Here is a 24,236-nt window from a genome sequence, read left to right on the forward strand (position 1 = left end):
TATTCAGTCTCTAAAGTTGATTGCCAATTTAATTGGTTCAGTTTGATTACTTCAGTTTTCCGAATTTAGTAGATCTTGTTAACCTTAATGAATTAGAAAATTGTGGGCCCTTGTCCCGTTTCAAGTTATGATCATGTTTAAATCCAAATTTCGTAATTGAAAACAGCATTTTTCTAGTTCAATTCTGCCTTCGAAAACTCGTTTTCCCTTTCTTATTAAATTGGAAAACATGGGAAATACAGTGAAAATCTATTTTGTTGGATGGCCAAAAATATAAAACATGCGTCCCCTTTTACTAGGTACAGCGTAGCAGCGAGATACATCAAACACTAAAATTTATTCCCAGTTCAACTTTAGTAATTTAGAAATTTTTCTTTCTATGTTTTCAGTTCTCATCAAATTAAATCAAAATTTTTTTATTATAAATCGGATTTTTTGTAGTTTACTTTTCGAACATTCGGAAAGTTCAATTTCTTATTACTCTAAGGCACATGTACAATACTTTGTATTTAGTTAGCCAATGCAAATTTGATTAAATTTTTTCACTCCTGATCATCACTTTTTATTATGTTCAATGCAATAAATGTGTTTCTAGCTGCACCCTCTGGGCTTGGATAATTGAGCTTAAACTGTTACCTTTCACCTTGAACTAACACCAATATTAACCCCGTCACAGAAGATTTATAGATGTGTTTTCAGGAAGAAAAATGCATATTTTATGACCAGTTATGAAAGGGCAGTAAAACCTCATGCAATAAAACTTTCATCGCAGTGGAGTTCTTTATCAAGTAACCAATCAGAGAAGGAGAAAGTATATTGGCAGTAGCCTTATTTGATTGAAAACGAGAAGGAAGCAAATAAAGCATATGTGATAGCAAATTTGTTCGAACTTATTTGACAATTTAGTAAATTCGTTTTTAACAAGTCTGAAAGAGAACCGAATAAAAATCTGGAAAATCCAGACGTAATTCCAGCCAAGTTGAATTAAACAATATATGCTGGAAGCGAGAAAGTTTGGGAAATAAATATAAACTAAAATGGACAATATTAAAATGCGAATCTTTTTCAATTCAGAAACTTCGGCGGTAAGTTAAGTGTTTCCCGATTTTTCTCTATTTCCTACGATTCCAAAACTTTCAAAACAACTAACTTATTGATAAGAAATTCGAAGCAAAATACAGAAAAACTGTAATAGATTGGTCGTTTATGTTAAAATGCAATATTGCGAAGAATCTTTAATAACAGGGAATTTTCCTATACTTTCTGCCGTGGAATTCGATGTAAAACATGTTATTAAATAATTCTGCAGCTTAAAGACTATGTACCACGTGACTAACTCCCCTTCTTTATTACTTCCAGGTCGCGTGGATGCATTTCGAGCAATCCGCCATCTTGACAGTTCACAATCACGTGATAACGCGTAACCCAAGGATAAACGTATCGCATGATAAACACAGAACGTGGTTTCTGCATATAAACAACGTTCAAGAGGAAGACAGAGGACGATACATGTGTCAAATCAACACTGTGACAGCCAAAACGCAATTTGGATATCTTCATGTGGTTGGTAGGTACATTTTTATAACTCAATAGAAATTTCAAATTCTTCACCAAGAAGAATTATTAAAGATGAAAATGTTATGCTTCTCCTTGAACCCTGAGGCTAAGTAAGATTTTGTTATATTAGATTTTTCATGGAAATATTCTAGCTTCAGTAACGGAGTATTTACACGGTTGTCTGCAATGTTACCGGGGTTTTAATATTATATTTACACATAATTCCCGGCCATAAAGTAGCTTTGAATACCAAGGCCAAGTTAGAAAAAACATCTATTTGTTCCATCGTTAAGGGTTAATTTCATTTAAAATTAAACGTCCCATCTATTGAATTCTTCTTGGTATTTCGGATTTAATTGTATCAGGCAAAATTTGGAAACTCTAGTCCCTGATCATTTTAAAAAGTAAGTTAGAACATTCTTTAATTTCCCTAGATGTCAGAAGTTAAATCTATCAGCTAAAATTTGAAGATTTTTGTCCTCTATCGGTCTACACGCCAACGTAGTTTGCATAGATTTTATTTGCATTAATTATAATACTTGTTTAAAATTCAATTGAACAAATTGAAGTTAAACTTTCAAATAGTACAGTTCATGATCCACGGAGTGGCATGAACGAATGACATAGTGGTCTATTACGATGCGTTGTATTTTTATGTGAGTAAATAAATTAATTAAATTATTTTTTTCAAATTTGCCTTACAAAAAAAGCGATTTCCAAGAAAAAAAATTTAACATTTGTTAAAAAACACAAAATCTTTATACGTCACTGTACTTAAAACTACTCAATTTTTAAAATGAAATTACTTCTCACATTCCTAGAAGACCACAAACTGTATCTGTACACTCAAAAGAGGACACATTAAATGAGAACTAAGACCTGACATTTTAATATTAAAAAATTGTAGAATCTGTGACCTTTCACTTTTTCGAAAGACCCAAAACTCGTGTAATAATACGGACATCCAACACTGATTAAAAAAAAAACTGTATCCGTCCTTTGAAAGTTGGTACGCAACTGATTTTAATAAATTATGCAACCTCTGAAGTTACTCCATTTTAGCTTAAATTGAAAAATACATTTTAAAAACGGGGTACATTTTAAAAAGAAGCTTAACTGTCTTTTCGAAAATTAGAAAAAGTCCATCTCTCGTCGCTCTAAATATCGAAACAATTTCTATACTATTCAATAATAAAAAAAAATTGTTTTTGAAATTTATGAAAATTCAATTAATTTTGGACCAAATTTTTTCTATCCATATTTACCAAAAGGAAGAAACCTCATAATATAATATTCAAATGGAATATCTAAATATTATGATAATTATTAGGGGCCTTGAGCAGAAACTTGATAACTCCCTTTAATACGGTTCCATATTCCCATTGCTTTTCCCGTTTGACCTGCAGGTAATAAGTTCGACAAGAATCAGAGTCATTCCTGTATTCTAAATGTTGAAAAAATTTGACAATATCCTTGAATTTTAGAAAACAATCTTTTTTGGTAATTCTAAAATGCCAATATTTTTTCTATTGGCTTAAACACCTCTGAATTGTGGTATCATAAAAAACAACCAATTTTAACTTTTCTGATTTACCTATGCGTTTGATTGAATAAAACTAATTTTGTTCATTCAACTATTAGATGTAGGTGGCAATTCGCATTTAAGTTTTCATACTTTTCAAATTTTTCAGTAATCATTAAATTAGGAAAATTTGATCCTTCATCACTCTCAGAAAAACTTATATACTTAATTGGTCCAATTTGAGTATTTTCTCTAACTATTACAATAAGGTGTAACGTCAGTATATTCAAATAATTGATAACGTTAATTTTTATAAAAGTAGATTTAAATGATTTGCTGCCCATTTTGCCATGGCTGCTATGGAAAAATGTCTAAAAATAGTTCAACTCTAAACGGAATTAAATTTTGGATACGTCTTGTAAATTAGAAAGCGCTTGTCCCGTGTCACTCTAAAACATCATAGTAATTTCTATACAACTGAATGCTTTTTAATTGCTCTAACATGAAATTAATTTATTTCTCAATTCAGTAACTATTTTTCATATTTTTCTCCGATCTTGAACTTTCTATTTGAAACTGCTAAGAACTAATTATACGATAAAGAAAACTAAAGCAAATTACGAAAATATAAGCTCACCATGATTGTAAAAGAAATAAAGCGTTCTTTAAAGTTGATTAAATTACTAGATACCCATCCTCCGAGTTTGAGTACTATCGAATTCAGAGGTGGTTAGCGTTCAACTAAAACAACAGTAAGAAGTAGAACTTCTTACTTCATCCCTTTCTGTCCGATGAAAATGCATTACTATTCGCTGCAGCACCCCAAGGGCTGGTGCAAACTTTTTTCACCTGTCAGAATTCATTAGGAATTTCTTCCCTGCCAGGGCATCAGTTAGTTGGTAATAACACATAAAAAGGGAAATTTTTTGATAGTGTCGGCAATTAAATTCGTAGTAGAAAAGAATCTATTTTAATTATATAACGACAACATATTTTATTAATGACACGTTATAAGCAAAAATACCGCCATTGTAAAGAACGTCGTCGGTACGCTGAAATGTAAGACAAATTTGTTTTCAGCACAACGTACATAAAAGTCGGACCTTTATTCAAAATAAGCCTTTATTCTATTGACAAAAGGTTTCATGCCTAAAATAAAATTTAATTTCCAGAAAGCACGCCTTTTATTTCCGTTTCTTGATCAATTTCCGAAGTGGTTTTCATCTAAAACGTTTTAATTTGACTAGATCGCTGAAATGTAGATAATTAATAAGCTGATTAGCACTGAAGGCAGTAATTTCATAATGGAAAATAGGCCGTTTGTGGATTTTATGAATTCCCTTTTCAGTTATAAGTTTTCATTAAAATATTCTTTGTTTAAGACTCACTTCAGCTTTGTTGTTTTTATATTTTCTTCAGAGACAGTATAACAATAAATTTAGCATTGCCTTGCTTATGAATTTTTAACATCATATCGATGAACCATTCAAAGACCAAATTTTGACAAATCATTTATGCGAGAAACGGAAACTATTGCAAAGGCATTATTTCTGCAATTGTATAGTGGTCGTAAAATCCCATTATTCCCTATTTTAAATTAAAAGTTAGACCTTCCTGAAGTTAATTCCAACCGTAATTGCTTTACAAAAAACAAATAAGCTTAAGAGTCACATCAATTTTTCTCTTCTTGCTGCACTATAGATTGCCTTTCCGTTAAAGACACAAAGAACCTAGACATTTTAATTTAGTTTGTTACTTTCGCCTTTATAACTGGGTCTTTCTGTTGCCCATTGCCCATATCATTGGCCTCCTATAGGCGCTTAACTAAAACTGAACTGCAAACAGAAAAAAATCCAAAGACATATAAGGGCTCCTGCCAATAATAGAGATATAAAAAACTGAAAAGGTAGCGGCCACATAACGACAATCAATTATAGAAAAACGGACATCGTAAAATGGGCGTAAAAAAGCTTAAAGACGTGTCGAGGAGGATCTTTATCCCCATTGTATTTCGAACAATTGGTCCAGAGGAAAAGTCCTAAATGTGTGGTGTAACGTATTTGGGAGGTTTTGCAATATTACGATAAGAATAGCGATCTCGGCTCTTTTTGTTCACGATAAAATGCCTTTCGGAATTTAGCTCTCTCGTTTCTTTGGACATTATTAATTGATGATCTCCTAGATTGCTACTCTTATTAAATGCTAGTAATGAGCCAAAGCCTTTTTTAAGTTACTGTAAATTCTGCGTGTAGGTAATTAATCCTCTTTTATCCTCATAACTTTATAAAGTATGATTCACATTTTATATTATTTGTTTTAAGCCTGCAGAGGTAATATCCTTCAATTATAAATTCACATCCTTCAATAAACTCGTGCAGCTACATCATAAGGTGGAATCGATAGAGCTGGTAAACATCTGAAAGAGAAACAAACCTAGGCTAATAATTAAACCCAAATGATTTAGAATGTGCGGTGGAGACAAATATGTATTCTGGGCCGTTTTCGGTTGTAAGGTGAAGCTTTCTGTAAAGCTATTACCTGGTCAATTACATCGAATGGAATTGAGGTTTAGGATTATAATTGAAATCTGTGGGATGGCTGAAATTCCCTTAAACCTAGTAATTGTCAGTCCTTTGTGCTTTACTATGTTTCTGTCTTTCTTCTCTCTCCCCTCTGCCACTGACAGATCGTTCAGTGAAGAAGGTAATTTTTAATTTGTTGCTTGACTATCGAAGTTAAAGAATGCTTCGATTAGTAACCGTTTGTTTATCAAGTTAAATTTTGCGATAGTTAATTTACATTTCCCTACGCAAAGACACTTCCTATTTAAAGTACCTATCGAGGAAAGTTTAATTATGTTTAAACAACACCCCAACTGCTAATATACGTCTCATATATTACCATCAAATATTTAAGAAATTGCCAAATTAAACGCACCCAAGAAAGTTTTCCCTATATCGTATAGTCAGAACCAAAAAAGGGAATCAGGACAGCGAATAGTGGGAGGTACAAAATAAAATTAGAGCATGACTGAGAAAGTTCCCTAATTGAAATAGATATTCTAACAAAAGCCTCTTTCGTTTTACACCAAACAATCGCAAGTTTATAAGAGATGGTCCGTGATTGAATTTTCTGCCTGGACTTAGTGTCTTTCAATTTTAAAAACTCAACGCTATAAGCTTTGTAGTGATTGCTTTTGTTTAGTGCGATATTGGAAATTGTGGACGTAGTTAGAATTAGTGAACCCAGGTGGACAAACCTGAAGGCAAAAGTTAAAGCTAAAGCAATTGTATAATCTGAGAACTGCATTGTCAAAAGTATCGCAATTAATTACTAGAACAGCGGCAAGTTTCATCTTTTTGTTCCGAGGATCTGTAGGAACAGATGAACAATAACTTATAAGGTCACAGTTGTTAATTAAGAAATTAATGTTTGTAACTTATAATTTAAGAGGATTGTTCACTTTTAACAGCGGTTTTCCTCATCACTTTAATTATAGCTCTGCTGTTTGCCACCCATTTTTCATTTACGAATTAAATGTTTTTAACTTTTTTATTTATCGCCACGCTCAAAAAGTTTTTACTTATTAAACTTCATTCTTTACCCTCTCCCATTTTTTATGAGCGTAATCTTAAAATATTTCTTGTTTATTTTCAAAAAAAAAATATTATTGTAATCATTATTTCTAGGCATTACAACAATACTTAAATCACAATTAGGATTATTCCCCTTTGGTACGGTTAGTCTCTATAATTCGTACCACGAATTTTGCGAGTATTTAAGTCTTACGGAGGAATGGAAATTTGTATATAAATCATATAAAAACACAAAGGCTTTAACATGTAAAGGATGTTATTTTAATTAACTATCAATTTATATGCAAATGTTGTTTACTGTCTGTAAAAACTAACCTCAATTAAGCGAACACTCAGTCGAGAGCCGGCTTTAGGGAATTTCAATAAATCGTAAAGTTTATTGTCTTTTAAATAAACCTTTTCCATTTGTTGTTGTTGATATGCTTCGTCAATAAGGTAGTAAATATAATCCCTGTGAATTAGAGGACTCTTGGCCCTCGTAGCTCTAATGGCAAAGCAGTTTTACCGAATTTAACGAAAGTAATTGTGTTTGATGGTAAAAAATCGGAAAATGGCCATTAAAGGTCAAACACAAAAATAAAAAGTAAAGTATATTTTTAAGGTCGAAGAACGTCGTTCGCATAGTAAGTCTTTAAAATAAAGCTAATAGTGGTTCATACGGAATAAGTCATATCTAAGCTGTGAATAACTATTTGGGATGTTAAAGAACTTCATCTCAGTTATATTTATTCGTTACGCTTCGACTGCAGAAAAATAATAAAAGGAAAATACGACTTGTTTTTATACAACACAGATATGTGATTTCCATTTGAGCAATTTAAAAACATTTATATCTTTATGCTTAAAGGGAATGAAAACATTGTATCCAATTCCAGAACGGATCCGTTTAGAAAAAAATATATGGGAAAATAAACTCAGATAAGAAACATAAAATACTTAGGTTGTTAATAAAAGTGCCCCATGAGGAAATCAAATTTCATTGGCAGTAAAAAGAAAAATAGGAGGATCTCAAAATTTAAATATATAAGACTGCTTTGATCGAATGGACCGGATTCTAATGCCGAGTTGGACTCGAGTATCTTATTGAGTTGAACGTTCAGTAGACAATCATTGTGGTCCCCGAGAGAACATTCCAGATTTGTCTGGCCCAACGTTTAAAAGGGGATGCACTTCAATTGAATTTGTGGTTTAAAATTATTATTGCTACAACGAATTTCCGTGTACAGAATTTTTATTGTTTGACTCCAATACTCGACGTGAATATTGTATACAAGATTTCGTTACCACATCGAGGAAAAAACCTTTTGCGTATCTCTGTAGTTCTTGATGTTTCTGTAAAATACGAAATATACATTATTAACGAAATGTTTTCGAAGAATTGTAATTTCTAGCTGCTCAAAAATAAACAAAAACGAAATTAGAACAAAAGGAATTGTGCGGATCCAGGTTTAAACATGGTCGGATAAACATAATTATAAGACAAACAAGCACATTTAAATTAGACCGGGTCCATTTAAAATCAGGCACAACGGCCCTGAAAGGTCAAAAAGGTAAAATTTGCCCATAATCAGCCCAACCGTACGTGCTGTTTAACTAGGTCCTGAACTGCATGGCGTCTTACCGTAAAGACACAGTGTGTTCTATCTTCGAATCTAGACTCGGTGGTTTAGCCTTTTGATTAATTCATACCCTGTTTTAGGAAAACCAACAAGCTTTACTGCATTTACTAATTGCGTTTTTATTTCAAGCTCGGATTTTAGGTCGTTACGCTAACTTCAAGTATTTGAAGGCACCTTCCAAGAATACGCAAGTAAGTTGCTAACTTTAGCACCTTAAGACCACAGATAAAGTATTCTCTTTAGTGCGATTGGCACAGGAGCTTAATATAAAAGCGGAAAATCATAATCAATACAGCTTGAACAGGAAAAGTAGTTTAAAACCTAATTTCGTTTTGCTGTAATTTATAAGAAAACACTTTTGAAAGTAGATTGGTTCTTAAATTATGATATATGTTTGTGTACTTTCTGCATATTACTTAACATAACTCAATTATCTCTGTTTGGAAAAAGGGAATTTTCGTAAATATGGGGAGCACGAGAGTTTAAGTAATAAGCTTAAAGGATGCTTTATTGTTAAGATCTTTATTATCAAATGAAATTATTGACGAAATAATGTCAAGCAGAGGGATAAGAAAACTCCTATTTTAAAGGCGTGTTCTCTATGCAAAAATATGGAGCCCCTCGAAGAAATTCACTGTTATTTAGATTTTTACAACGACTCCTTTGGAATATTTTTCCAAGTGCTTGACAGATGTAAATTTTATAGTTTCAAAAATAAACTTTCGTGACAGCCCATCAACAAAGCTCTGTTCAGAGACCCTTATTAAAAACTTTGCGTCACCATCTGTTTGTCTGGTTTAAATGAAGTTTATTTATGATAAAGTTGTTTTGTAAAAAGGTGAATAACACTTCAAACAAAGTAATCAAAGAAGACAATTTCTCGCTTGTCTCTCGTATACAATATTATCATACACTGCATATAAATTCGCCTTACTTTAAACCGAACCCATTACACAGTGACAAAATTTCTTAAAGCTTATATATCCAAGGTAAAAAGTTGATTTTCCAATTTACTCACAGGCAATGAATCTTTCTCCTAGACAAATACATTGGTTTACCAGCAGAGTCAGGCGTCTACATAATTTTGCATACATTAAAAGTTATTATATTATAAACCCTCAGAAAGAATATTAAATTAAAAATAGTAAGTGTGCGAAATTAATTTAAGCAGTTAAATTCCTAGAAATTCTGCCCTGTAATCCCACTAATCCAATTATAATTTTTTCCCTTTACATCTAATTCTTTATAAATAATTTCCCAAAAATCTATACACACTTAATAAAAGGTATGTTTTAAATCTCATGTGTTCAGCTCAATATTCCTCTAATTTGGTAATATTTTAACAACGCAACTTTCGATTTACTTAACCTGCGATTAGTTTATGCAGATCAAATAATTAATCAATTAAGTAATTTTTCTGCCTTGAATTAAGGGCGAAAAGATTTTTTTTTATTTCACTTCAGATTTTGGGGGACTCATTTTAATCAAAGTTTTATTAAAATTAAACACAATTTCTGCTCCGATTGAGCACCGAGATATTTTTTCTTGACTGACCTGAACATTAAATTGATGTGTGCAGGGAGATATGAGTATTCTGATTTTAACTTAAGTCATAACTGATCAACTAAGAAAACTAATTTTTAACTTTAGAATTTGCTAACGTATATTAGAATTAAACGTCATGTCAAGAGACATGCATTGGAGAAAACCAACAGAGTGTTTGAAACAAAGCTGATTTAGCGCTATATTGTTGTCTTAAAATCCGCTGAACAACCTTGTAATGTAAAAATGTTGATGAGGAAATGAGTACTGAAGCACATAAAACGAAAAAAAAGATGGACTCGTACTACACGCAACACCCTGTTTCTTTTCAGACATTTAAAATTTGTGAATTACGGAAATTATTTTAAGTATCTCATTCTTCTACTTATCTATCTAGATCTGAAATAGACTGGAAACAAACGGTTAAACGATTAAATCAGAGTTGCATTGTCTTGTTGAGCGATGAGGGACAAGAATTTTTCAATTATATACTGTGCAAATAAAATGAATAACCTGCATTCATTTCGATTATTGTCTCATTGAAAAACAATATCGACTTCCTAGATTTTCAGTCTTTGCAAGATGTTACAGTTCGACTGTTATTGCACCAGTAAACAAAATTTTTATGATCTAAAATCTTAGTCATAATTTCATTCTTGATATTCCCAATATAAATAAATTGGCACTTCTCAATAAAGGAATTTACGTTCCCAGCAATATAATACCCATCTGAAACGAGTCATTCTGTATAGTTTTATTAATCCCTCCAAATGGATGTAGTGTATAAAAGGGAAATTTGGTTATAAACGTTTGGCAGTTAACGTGAAATTTATCTGCTTTACGTGTCGTTGCTTGAAATGCTTTAGAGGAAGCCTCTTATAAGAAAAAGTGTGTGTATTATAGCTCTTAAAACGTCGAGAATCGACAAAATTGCGCCATATTTGCATTTACGAGGCGGACAGACAGCAGCCACAGTTTTGTCCCGATAGTTTTTCTTATTTATGATCTTATTTAAGAGAACTTGTTTTGTTACAGTTCCTCCAAATATTGATGACTCTCTCAGCAGCAGCGACGTTATAGTGCGAGAAGGAGCTAATGAGACTTTAGTGTGTAAAGCTACAGGATCGCCAGAGCCTACGGTAAAATGGAAGAGGGATGATAATATTAAGATTACTATTAATAAAACTATGCAAGGTATTGAATTTTGAATTTTTGTATAATGTCAGAGTGTGCACAGACGTGTTTTTACAGTGCCGGATTGGGACGGGGAGAAATTGGAGCTGACGAAAATATCTAGGCTAGATATGGGGGCTTATCTCTGCATAGCTAGCAATGGTGTACCTCCCACAGTCAGCAAACGCATAAAAGTCAGCGTAGATTGTAAGTTTCTTAATTGGTAATTAAAAGAAGACCAATAATAAAACCGCGGAAGATTTCTAGTTTTGATATGACAGAAAATTGGAATACGTATCGTCTTGCTTTCGTATCTTTATGTGCTTTTCATATTCCCAAAGCTACAATCTAAATTCGAATAAATTTCCGGTAATGCCCCTTAAAACTTAACGGTTTTCTTCGAAAGTAACGTAACTTCTTTATTGGAGATCGGAACAGACTGATAAAAAATCTAATCAAATCCTTACATAGGTAATGCCGGATTTCGGTGCCTGTGCCAGCATTTAAACTACATTTCCTATTTTAATTAATATTCTGTTTCCTTTTAAAAGACTTTCACTTTCGCAGACAGGTTTTTACGACTTTGTTTTAACTTTCTCTCTCCCTTTCGCAAAAACCGAAATCGAAAGTAGGGTTATGTTAATAATGAAATGCCAGACAAAAAGGGCAGCTAGTCGAGAGCTGGATGTAAATTATGCACACAACACTGCCCTGTTAGCGAAAAAGTCTGAACTGTATTTATGTGAATTTTTTCGCATTTTTTTTTAAGCATCACCCCTTGATTTCTTTTTTACAAGTTGATTGGCCTTTCAGACTCTGTACCTCAGACACAAGTTAAGCGAGACTCATATTGGAATCTATCTGCCACGATCACAAATTTTTAATTTTTAGAAGTCTTAAGGGTTCCTTGTTAAATAAAAACCTAAATGGACAATTTCACATAATCTTTCCTTTTTAAGAAACTTTAATCAAGTAAGAATCTTGGTTGCAGTGCATTAAAATTCAAAGTGCACAGGATGTTCTGTTCAAGAAAGTTGAGGTTTTAATGGGAAAAAGGCGATGAAATAGCAATGGCTTTTTTACAGTTTATTTTGAGCAAAGATTTTTTTTAACTCTAATTCTTAAACAATAAAGGATAGGTGTAGAGAGATCTTTATTAAAAATCATCCTCCGTGATTGCGGTTTCTAAATGCTCAAAAATACACAAGGTATTTGTACACAAGGGTCGAGTTTCGAGAAAGCCAGAGGAAAGCAAGGAAACTAAAATTGATTATTTAGAAAATGAAAAAATTTAAATGCAAGTTCAGCTTTAGGAGGCAGCAAGTTTTTTTTTAACTTTCTGACTTCGCCTGGGCTCTGAGATTCATACGCTCGGTTGTATAGCTTTAATTTAAACTTCACCCGTGGATAAGCTGGATATTTTGTCGAATCTCGGCAATAGGTGAAATCGAAAGCTTAAACATCAGTTTGATTTTAAACTTAGAGTATACAATTAAGCTTTAACCTCCTAATCATAACGGTCAACAAATATCACCGTTCTATGTCCCAAACTAATCAAATATCTATTCAATTCATACAATTTATTTTAATTAGCCTGCAGTTAAAATTAACAGCGCATTCATAATGTTCCCTTACATACATTACTCGATTTAGATTTTTTCTTACATTGAATTACTAGTTCAAAATCGGTGTTCCCCAAAAGTCAAATTTGCAATTTGTCAACGTGATTATTGTTAGTTCCATTAAATTCGTGGAATGTGTATGCGTGTATTTTAACAAGCATTCTATGCATATTGTTTCGGGGTAGCGTTTCGACTCACAGAATAGAGTTATAGAAAGTCGACAGGCGACTAACATGGCAAAATAGGTATTTATAATAGGAAAAGCTTATTAAAATTGTAAAGGTTTGCATAAGTATAATTTGAAAAGAATATACAGAACGTGACAAAATCCCGACATATTATGGGGGCAAAGAGGCAAGTTACAAGTAGTGTAGTAAAATGAAGCCCATAATCAAGTGGTGTTTGCGCTGTATGACGGTCTGGCAAACCGACTAAAATGTCTTTTCATTATAGCATGCAAAACAGCTGGCAGTTTGAACGAACAGAAAGTGGTAAAAGTCGAAAACGAAATTCCGAACGAGAACGGAACAACAATACTGTAGCGTATGCCCTATAACTTCCTAAGTTGTCGCGTTTTAAAACTTCGACTTCCGATATTTTACCTTGGTAAGCAGACACTTGGGAAACTCTATTCTCGGGAGTAACGATCATTATTTTCCTTTATCAGCTTATTATATCCCCGGAATTAGTTAGATATTAGCGGGTAATTAACGTCTTTGGATGGGTAATTAATGAAACACATTTATGCTAAGCACTTGCACTTTTTTAGCTTCCGAGCCTTGAATCGACACTGTGCATGTTTGGGTTTAATTCTAGGGTTTAAGCTTGAGGCACTTCTGCAACGTTCTGATAAAATATTCAAATGAGAGTTAACGTAATTCGTAACATTATACTCCAGTTGCTTCATTTGCATACCTTAATGAACATATTTCTTCTGCGAACGACCCAGGGCATAAATATTAAGCAAATAAGTTAAAAATTTCACCCGGTGCCTCCTACAGTTTTGTAAAACATTTGTTCAGAACTTTTCTAAAATATTCTCAGTTCTGTTCGTCGTCTGTCTGTAATAATTAAGGCCGACATTCAGGTTCGCCTTCTAATGAATAGTAATAGCTGGTGAGAGGGTGTTCAGTTTTTTCTTTCATAAAATTTGAATTAATTTCAACGCTAATGAGGATATTTCAAATTAGGATTACACCAGGTGCTCTTTTTATTCTCTTTTCTTGTTTAGAAACCATAACAGCCTCCTAATAACGTACGTGTAATTAAATCCACCTTGCAGTTTACAGCTAAGTAACTTCAAATCATGAAATCCAGTAAGTACACAATGGAAAGCATCTGACGGGATATCCATAACATTAAAAGGACTGTAACAATATCGGACGTTATACTAGTCTGCGTCGATCCAAAGTTTTGTTTTGGAAACGAAGGTTTCTCTGGAAAACTGAATGTTGGCACCGGCTCATGTTCAGTTGCTTTCAGCCGGTCAGATTGAACAAATTAAATAGATTCGCGAATTTAGCATGTTTACAACAATCTTTGGTTTCATAACTTCGTGTTATTTCAGTTACAGATGAAATTTCAATTACATACGTAAATTCAAGGTATGTTTTAATAAACAACATAAAATTAGGGTTTAACCGCACTAATTACTCAATATTTAGGGTTCCTCAAGACCCGCATTTCATATTATCTAGTGTTGAAAATTTTGAGAAAACATAGTTTCAACGAACATTCATATATGAATAAAAGTTATTTAAATCATGTAACTATAATATAAGTCAACAGTGTTAAGTACCTATAGGGAGTTGGAAATTTGTGCCAATTCATTATCGCCGAAGCCCTCTAACCATTTCGGAGATGCATCGTTTATTCATGAAATTGTGAAATTGTTACGAAACAATAATTTCAAAGATATGTTGATTGACTAAAATTCAGGCCATGGTGCCATAAACATAGCAGTGCGGATACTAAAAGCTTCAATTAAGACTCCACTAAAGATCCGGAGAGTCCTTCAAAGGTTAGCCAGAAAATAGGTGATCTCTACCAGAATATCCAAGTAGAGCTACCAAAATATCTGTAAATTAGATTGAAAGGGAAACTTGTTGAATAAAAGAAGCTCAATTTATTAAAACATAAGTTCTTACCTCTAATTTAAAAAACAATCATTATCAATAAGATTTTTCAGAAATTCAACACTGGCAGAAACAAGGATGTGACTATAAAATGAAAGAGAATATTTAACTATGATAAAAAAAGAAACATTCTCGCTTCTTACTAATTTCAAATCGAGATGTTGATCATGTTTTGGAAAGCGAAATGAATGATTAAGCGCGGTTGTACAAGTAAGACTTAAGCTATGCTGAACTTGAGCTTTTGCTCAATTGAGCACTCCAATAAGGAATCTATTGCTGTCGATTTAGCTTTATCTGCGGGAGTAACGTCATTATTATGCGACGACAACTTTAGCGCCAGCTTTCTTAAGTGAGCTAAAGCTCACTAAAACATATAACAAGCCTGACAAAGTAGGTTATTAATTGAAGAGAAAAAATCGCGCTAAAAACGGACACGGACACAAGCTGGGGTTAGCAATCCCCATCTAGGAGGCATAAATATTTAATTATGATTCTCCGAAATTCCCCAAGACGTCCAGAAGTTTTGCTTTTTCAAAATCGAAGTTGGTTTGAGAACTGTGAATAATTAATTCGATCTCAAATGACCTAATTCTACAAACATTATCCACTCAGTAATCATATGCTGCACCTCAATAAAGCATTTCACTTGAATCCTCCGCAAATTTCCTCTCTGCTCTTTAAGGTAGTTATAAACCTCCTACTTGTTGACCTAAATCACATCATCCAATATATCCGTCGGGAATATAGTATCCTAAAGGTGTTAGTCCTAATCCGAAATCAACATAGGTGTTTTTGTATTAAAAAGGAAATTGTAGTTCGCTTTAGCAAGGACGCCCTGGGCTTCTCGCTTGGAAAGGCAGGCCAGCGGAATTATTTAGCATACGGAAGGACTTCCAGAATACTTAATTATTTGCATCGTTTACTTTATGACCCAAACCAACCGAATCTGAATCGTCTCTCGAATTATAACTGCGAATTAGCTAATTGTTTGGGCAATTTGTTCTTGTTCGGTGTCGTGGTAGTCCCCGTTCAAACGAGAATCTAAGTTTTTTCGCATTCTATAGCTCCTATTTTTATGAACTCTTGTAAAAGATGGCAATGAGAGGAATCGCATATTCAGCAATGTAAACTAAATTTTTAGTCTCACGGTTAGCGGCACGATACTGGCAAGTTTTAAAAGGGAAAATGGTACAACACTATTTTTCCGGAATCTAAAAATTACTTGAAAAGTTAATAAAATTTTTCCCCTTCAAGTTGGTCAAACAACGTTATATTGAAGTTCGTTTGCGCAATGCACCATTTTCGAGTAAACAAATAAAAATCATTTTATATCACGAAAAAAAAAATTTAACCTGAACTAACCGGAACTGAAATCAATTTAATAAATAATTTGATAGCTGATAAAATTATTGTGTGACAAATGCTTTTAAGTTGCATCGTTAAATTAAGATTTTTTCCTAAAATATTTTTTTGCTTCAAAATGGTGCATCGCGCAAAGGAAGTTCCAGAGGACTTCCTATTTTCCGTTTTTTATTTCAAGAGAAAACAGTGGCGTGCCACGCGTTGTTTAAAAATCGTTGAGTTAGATGCGGAAGTGCCAAAATTGCATTGACGAAATATTAAAATTAATTTGTTTCTTACACTATAGAGCCTCAGCCCTGATAAGCATAAAATAATGTCTTGTTACAATTTAGGTGAAGACGTTTTTCCTAGCACACCGCAGTCGTATTCACGAGAGTAAAAGCTGTTTACAAGAACATTTAGCTTTGAAGCCTCTTTAAATGCATAACATTCTGGGCCCCCGATGCTTACTGCCTTGCTTTGTAGAATTGTTTTCCATTTTAAAAGGAAAATCGTATTGATTTCTGATTAAATATATTAATTTACCGAGTACGGACTTTTAAATCCGGCAGATTTTTTGGCGAGATAAAAAACGAATAAAGAGTCTCTTTGAACAGGTTTAAAAGAATTTTCATGCGATGAGAAAAACGTTATTTTGTTTTTATCAGATATTCTTCACTTTAACGAAGGAAGTTTCTTTCGATAATCGTTTATTCATAGATTTATAAGCAACCTGACGACTTTTGACTGTTAGACAATTAAATCGGTTGTTAAACCACCATGAATGTCTCAAGATGACCTTACCTCGGTTGAATTGGCCTTCCATTGTGGCTCGTGTATAATTTTCAGCCAGTCCAGAGCTGTGTCCATTGTAGTGGTGACAGGAATTGCGCCGAGTTCCTATTATACAATGGATACTAATTTATATTGTTGACTGTAGCACTGCTGCAATATAAACAGTTCAGATATTGCTGCCCGGTTCACCACTATTTCACTCGAATAATAAAAATCCGGAATATCTAAATGTTTTATATCCAACATGAATCATCACTCGCAGCATGTTGCTCTTTTTAAAAGAATTTTATTTCTTGTTCCACTAACAACTCTTTTTTTTTAACTCTAATTACCTACGTCAAGACTGGGTTAAGCTACAAATCCAGAGATAGCCAATAAATAATTCCGGAGCCCCAAGGGATTTTATTATTGTGTTTCATCAACGAGCTCTCCCAGTGAACATTTTTGAACTTCAGATTCCTCCCACTGATACGTCAGAAACGTAGTAGCTATTTAAGAGATAGAACTGCTCAACATTCATCCCTTTCTCCGAAAATAAGCGCAAATAATTTGAAATTAAAGCTGATTTGTTGTGCCCGTCGAAAAGACGTTGAATCAAACACATCGCTCTCTTGTTTCTTCTTGTCTTTAATTCTGACAAGATTAATGCCAGCTATCTTTCTTACGGCGTCTACATTACCTCCTATTCCCTTTCCAAATCACATACTATCCTGCCTTGCATTTAAATTATTTAAACAGGTATCAACCTTATTTTTCAGAATTACATTTTGAAAAACAGACGTACTTAATTTTTCAAATTTAATTCTAGGTAAAAATAGAATAGTAGAACTGAGCTAACAGCTCAGATTTTCTTATAAGTAGGTCTAAATACCAAATGCTGATCAATATTGTGACGTTTTAAAACATTAAAAAGATAAGTAGTAGTTAAACAAATTTAACATTAAAATTAGTAAGCACATTATTGTGCTCATTTAACATTCTTTTTTAGGTGAAAATGGAGCAATCCTAACGAATATGATTAACTTTTAAACGTTTTAAGCAAAACTGTTTTATACTGCAAGATTATATGTGTTACATTCTTAAATAAAATATAATAGAAGTTTAAATTTTTATCACTAAAAGTATATTGTCTTTGTAACATTTTTTGAATTGAATTTAAAGGTAAAATTTAATTTGAAAATTAGGAAAATATGCATCAACTTAGCCCTATATTTTGGAACCAAGAGATACTGGGACCGTAATTTTGAAAAATAACGAATAGTAGGTATTTCCTTCCTTCCTTTTCAATTTTCGTTTTTATCCGTTTTTGAATATTACCTCCTCGTATCGATCATTGATCGTCTTTAATAGATGTCGTTTTAAAATCGTGATTTTAGGTATCAAAATAGAGTCGTATCTCAGTAATAAAAAATAGATATTTGAACCCGGTCAGTGTAAGCTTATGAATGTCAATAAAACATTCATAAAAGCCATTACTTAAAGTGATTGTTCTAAGGTTTCTCAAGATATTTTAACTCAAACTTCGAATGATGGCAATAGTAGATAGGTATTTTTCCCTCTTTAGTCTTTTTTCCAGGGCGATTAACGTATGTGGAAACTACACACCAAACTTACATCTGTCCAAATGATTCAATGACATCTCACTTTTAAACATCTTCCTACCACTATTTTAAAGTCTGCAGCTCTTTTTATGATAAATTAATTATTTATTAAAAGCTTTGTTTTCACAAATTTTGACACGCTGTCATATCAACGAGCATAATAGTCCCGTCTTCAAACTTGGACGTTACAATTAGGGTACACCTAACTTCAAAATGAGGTATTACTCCACACTTCTTTCAAATAAAAGGCCAACTCTTACCCAGTCTCAAGGTGTTGAAGTTGAAAGGTTAAAGATACAATAAAAAATTATCTCCCTCGGATCAAAAATCAACGAATTCATACGTTCTTACACATTTTCGTTACATAAACACTGAAAATTGAAGTGCAAAGTTTTCTCTGGGCCACTCTGTGTATTGAATTTGGATTTTCTCATTGTGATTGTGAAGTTTTATACTTTTAGAGACCCTTATAATAAAAGCTCATATATTAAATTTCAATTTCTCAGTTGAATTCTTAGAAAATATTTATTTTTAGTTTATTTAAGACAGTCTCGTTGAAATAATCTTAGTCTGTTAAGAGCTTTCCAGCGGTAATCAGAGTACATTCGTAACGAGTTAAAAGGTTATGTGAGCTTTTCTATTAAAATTTAAAAACGTTTTTAAAACTTCATTAGGATTATATTAAAACAATAAAGCAATCATAACTTAAAAATCATCTTTATACCATCCTATAAGGTAATTAGAAAATATTACGCTATTATAAACAAAGAGGACCTACGTATTTTCCGCATTACTCTATACTTCCTACTAAATAGAAATTCATAACTAAAAACTTATTAATTAATATTATCATAGAACTATGTATAAATTAGTATCGAAATTCGGGCTGTAACAGCCAAACATTAGTAAATGTAGCCATTTTAAGTCAACCAAAATAGATTTCACCAATGTACTCAAGTTGATACACCGTAAACTTTCTAATTAATTGTTGAGAGCCACAGACAAATTTAATGTTGTCCACATGACATTCGGACGTTGTTCAAAGTGACCAGTATTCAAATTCATAACTTACCATCGTTGAAATTAGATCGTTAATGAAATTACTTTTAACCCCTAACATTATGCTTTGGAATTTATAGACATAGCGAGAGGAAATAGTTTTGATAATGTTTGGTAAATTAAAGGTAATGTGTTATTTTCAGTTCCTCCTATGTTGTGGATACCTCATCAATTGGTTGGAGCCCCTTTGGCTTATTCAGTGACCTTAGAGTGTTTCACCGAGGCTTATCCAAACTCCCTCAATTATTGGACCCGAGAAGATGGACAGATGATTCATGAATCTAAAAAATATCATGCCGAAAATATTATAGGTACCTTATAGTGTTATTGAGAAGTTTAATATTATTGATTATTAATTTAAGGTAACCCGAGCTACAAAATCCACATGCGACTAACTATCAACAATATCCAGAACAATGACTATGGAACTTACAAATGTGTAGCAAAAAATCCCAGGGGTGAAACAGATGGAACTATCAGGCTTTACAGTGAGTATGCACGATACAGTTCCACCACTACACTATTTCCAATTTTTATTTTCCATATCCAGGTGTGGTTATATTTGTGTGTTTATTTGAAACCTATGAATTGGGTTCGGAAAATGTTTTTAATTCAGTTATTTTTCCTAAAGGAGTACAAGTTTTGTTAGTTTATAAAGCTAGAAGAGTCCATACTGAGAATTACTCGGAAAGAAGAATGATAAAGATTCAAAAACAGAATTTCCGTTATATATTTGCAACGACCAAACATTATATAAGTCGAGAGATATCTGGCTTTCGACGGTAAATACGTGCATTTGTGGATGCCCGAATGAAAATATTTCTCATATTCTCCAACTCGGGACAGTTCTTTGATCTGCGTAATAAAATACCATATACGTAGAGCAGATTTCTTATTTGCGATTGGAAATATTGTCAAGGATGTTCATAAGTGATGAAGACGGCAGAGATCAAAAGATTTATAGGTAATCACGGTAGTTATTTGGATAAAAGTAGCTGTGTGATTCGGTTCTAAGATATACAGGGTGGGCGTTTTTGGTGAAGTGTATATTGCGATCTTATAAATTACGTTTTCGTTCCATCAGATTGTACGTGCGACTTCTTTGTTAAGTGGGGCGAATAGTTTTTTTAGGGAAATTCGAATTCAAGTATCTTCTTGAAAACATCTACCTATATTCTATACAAATTCTTTCCTTCTATTCTTGAAAATTCCATTCTAAATTAAGTCGAAGTTTGCGAAAAGTATCACTTGAAGCAAAAGTTGTAGGTACGAGGAAATTTGAACTAGAAACTCTTTCGAAAGCCTGATTCAATACAAATTCGCAACAATTTCCATCTAAATTCAGAGCTTGTTACAAAATTTGTATTGATTAAATATTTGGATTGCGAAAATTCAAGGGCAGTATATTTTATTAGAATCAATAATGGAGATCTCTGAGGGTTGTTACAAATTATATACGAATATGGATAACCACAACATCATGATTCAAAGAAACTTCAAATAGTCATTGCAATATCAAAACATTTTGGTATAAATTCAAGTCTTAATCTATAAGCAGTCAGATATATGATTATAAATATCAAATGGTTTAAGCAACCCAATTTTCTTATAATTTACGGCGAATATTATTTAATGATTACCCGTTATTATTTCTTGAGTTTTCCTCATTTTAAAATCCAAGTAATAATAATTTGCGGCCAAAATAGAGGTAACACTGCCATAAATATCAAGCTTTTCTCAAGGGTTTTACAAACTTACCTTAATAGGAGTTGGATCTTAATATTATATCACGTCTTATCTTTGAAAATGATGAAGAAAACTCACTGAATTGACAAATACCTTTCACGAATAACTCAATCGAAAACCATTTACTCGTAAGGAGGTTGTTTTACTGTTTAGAGCGAAAAGGGACGGGAGTTTTGTAATTTTCGAAAACGTCGTCCAACTTTTACTCCGTTTAGGGTACAGGAAGGAAAAATCTATTTTTAAATTTTATAGAAGATAAAAAGTTACTTCTGGAGCAGACAACTCACTAAAATTGGTGGCACAGCAAGACTCTAAAAGAAGTTACAATTTTTTTAATACTCGGACCTAAGATGTCAGTTTTATTTTGTGAGCGCCGTCTAAAGTTCAGTCACGCCCCAGGATTTAGTGCAAATGCGTTTATTGTCAATTTTTTGTTGAATCATCATCAATATTATGAACTTTTGAATGTTTAATTTTAACATTATTTCATGGAATTTTCTCGTGTTGTCCAATTACGCCTCTAATTTTTCTGCGAATGTATTAGTAATGTGCAATCACCATTGGAATTTAATATCGATTTAAGAGCAGTGTAGTATCATAAAGTATTTTTATCTATTCTAATCTATCTATTCTAAATTTTCATGAACTTTTATGAATGTCTTGTTATTTAAATGAAAAATCTAATGCTTAATGTTATGTCATGATATTTTCTGCTTCAAAAAAATATGAAGAAATATCCGAGAGGTAGAATATGTTTAGTCTGCTAGAGAGATGGGGGATTGGAGTTTTCTAATTTCATAGAATCTCAGTAAAATATAATTGTTGTAAATTTACAATTTATGTAATAGTATAGAGACAATTGTGTATACACCCAGTATATCTTAATAGTAGAATAGGTAGACAAGCAAATGTATACCTGCTCAATCGATCCAGACGTTAATCAAATTACATCGGTACAGTGGGGATGCATAAATTGTTTAAGCTCCCCCTTCAATATGCAAATAAGTTTGCAAACTCTTATTCTGATTGTGTTTTAATTCGTTCCGCTTGTTCCTATTCTGTCGTATTACCACTTACGGGAACAATATTGCCAATATTAATTAATCACATTATGATACTGTGGCAACTTAAACTCGTGTGTATCCGTCTTTTTGGCCAGAAATTCCTCGGGTGTAATTAATTTTATTAAATAATAATCTCCGATCCTAAAAACAGTAATTCGAGGCAAGCTACCCTGAATTCAAATTTTTTAACTTTGTGATAAAACAGGAGGTTTTTTCGTGATTCTAAGGGTAATAGGAACAGAATGATGTGGCAGCTCTGGAAGCGGCTTATGCGAAGAACTTGACAAATGGAAGTCTCGTGTCGCTTCGACCGGGTATTTAGTAGATAATTTGAATGATCCACCGGAGGACGTGATCTCGTATCGAGATTGGGACAATAATCTGTCGGGCTTCGTCCATGCAACTGGACCGGACACTGCAGCTCAATTATTTAGTTTCCGGTTTAGCCATTCAACTATTGCCCGTTTCGCCAACTATTACAACGTTTAACTGATCTGTCGCCATTCATTTATTTACCCGCTACATTAATTCTCTAAGAATCTTGCAGTGTTAAATGAACGATTAAATCACCCAACTCGCCCTATTATGTTAAATCGCTAATTGAAAACTCATGTTTACTAAATCCCTCAGGCATGTAGGTACTTCAGCGGGCATTTCGAACTAGTAAAAGAAGGTTTTGTGCACATGGTTTGCAACTGGAGGATCTTTAAGTGTATTGCATCTTCACGAGAATTGCATCTTCAAATATAGAGCTTTAGTCCAAATTTGAGCAAGGTTGTTAGTTTTTTTTTTTTCAGTAAACTCACAATCATTGAAGCAACGCTCGAAAAATTATAATTTTTTTTCAAAATTCTCCAAAACATGGAAATGTAAACGGAGATGTGATATCTCTTTTAATTTCCCAGATGAGCTCAAATTAATGTGCATTTTCGTAATTTCTGATTCAAATAACTTATCCAGAATAAATATTTCAGGCAAATTAATCACTTCGAGGTAAGAGGTTGTGATTCTCTCCTAGTTTCCGCGTTACCGTTTTGCTAGAGTTAAATGCCCCCAATCAAACGAAGTAGCCATAGTAATAGATTCGATTTTGCGGTCTATCCATATGTGAATTTTTTGCTAGATAAAATAAATCGAATCATCTGGAGTTAGTAATTTATCCTTAAGTAGAAAAATCCGGGCTGGCTTTTCATTCCACACATCGTAGCGACAAGTTCATTTCCTCTCACCCTTTCAATGAAATAATCCTTTTTTCCCTTGCGAAAGCCAAGGGCCCCATCTGGTTTTGATTCATTACGTTGTTAACATTCTTAATAAGGCTTACAACGTATAAATCAGAACAGAATGTTACCATTTTACGCTAAGGACCATCTCTTTTCAATTATCGCCCTTTTATGGAAAAGTAATCGCACAACACTACTATGCGGGGTTTTACGACCGCATCATTACAGCTAACCATCTTGAACCTAAAGCACTAATGCCACTGGCGACAAATAAAATATTAAATCTTGAAGTTTGTACAACGAGACATGCTGCGGTTTTCGGCACCACTGAGTAATGGATATCCAACCTTTCAAGTTATACTCTTTCAGAACGAGTTTTCTATCTCCACTAAAAGTATTCTCAGTAAATAATTTCAATTGCTTATAGATATATTACTTGCATCAACCATTTACGGCTGTATCGAGAGATACCGACATGTGTGGTGTATTATTTCAAGATGATCACGGTAACGAGTAAAAGTCAGCAAGTAAACTATCTAGACGTTCGTCCAAGTCAAACTGTTGCTATAGCAACGACACGTGTTGAGCATGATGTTATTTTGTAAATCTTGTCACGTCGTGAGATAAAAAAGGACCTCTGG

The 24,236-nt window shown here is 33.1% G+C and overlaps 1 protein-coding gene across 4 annotated transcripts in view; it reads left to right on the top strand.

Moving 5' to 3' along the window:
* The window catches only part of LOC136350647 (neurotrimin-like), a 118,673-nt gene that overhangs the window by 78,356 nt on the left and 16,081 nt on the right, over nt 1–24,236 (top strand). For all 4 annotated transcript variants that reach the window (XM_066302598.1, XM_066302599.1, XM_066302596.1 and 1 more), the window contains exons 3-7: nt 1,360–1,567; nt 10,872–11,030; nt 11,088–11,216; nt 19,706–19,873; nt 19,925–20,050. In XM_066302598.1, the coding sequence (XP_066158695.1) occupies nt 1,360–1,567; nt 10,872–11,030; nt 11,088–11,216; nt 19,706–19,873; nt 19,925–20,050 (790 nt within the window). The remainder of the gene's footprint in view (nt 1–1,359; nt 1,568–10,871; nt 11,031–11,087; nt 11,217–19,705; nt 19,874–19,924; nt 20,051–24,236) is intronic.

Source organism: Euwallacea fornicatus, chromosome 3 (assembly GCF_040115645.1).
Source record: "Euwallacea fornicatus isolate EFF26 chromosome 3, ASM4011564v1, whole genome shotgun sequence".
NCBI classification, from domain to species: Eukaryota; Metazoa; Arthropoda; class Insecta; order Coleoptera; family Curculionidae; genus Euwallacea; species Euwallacea fornicatus.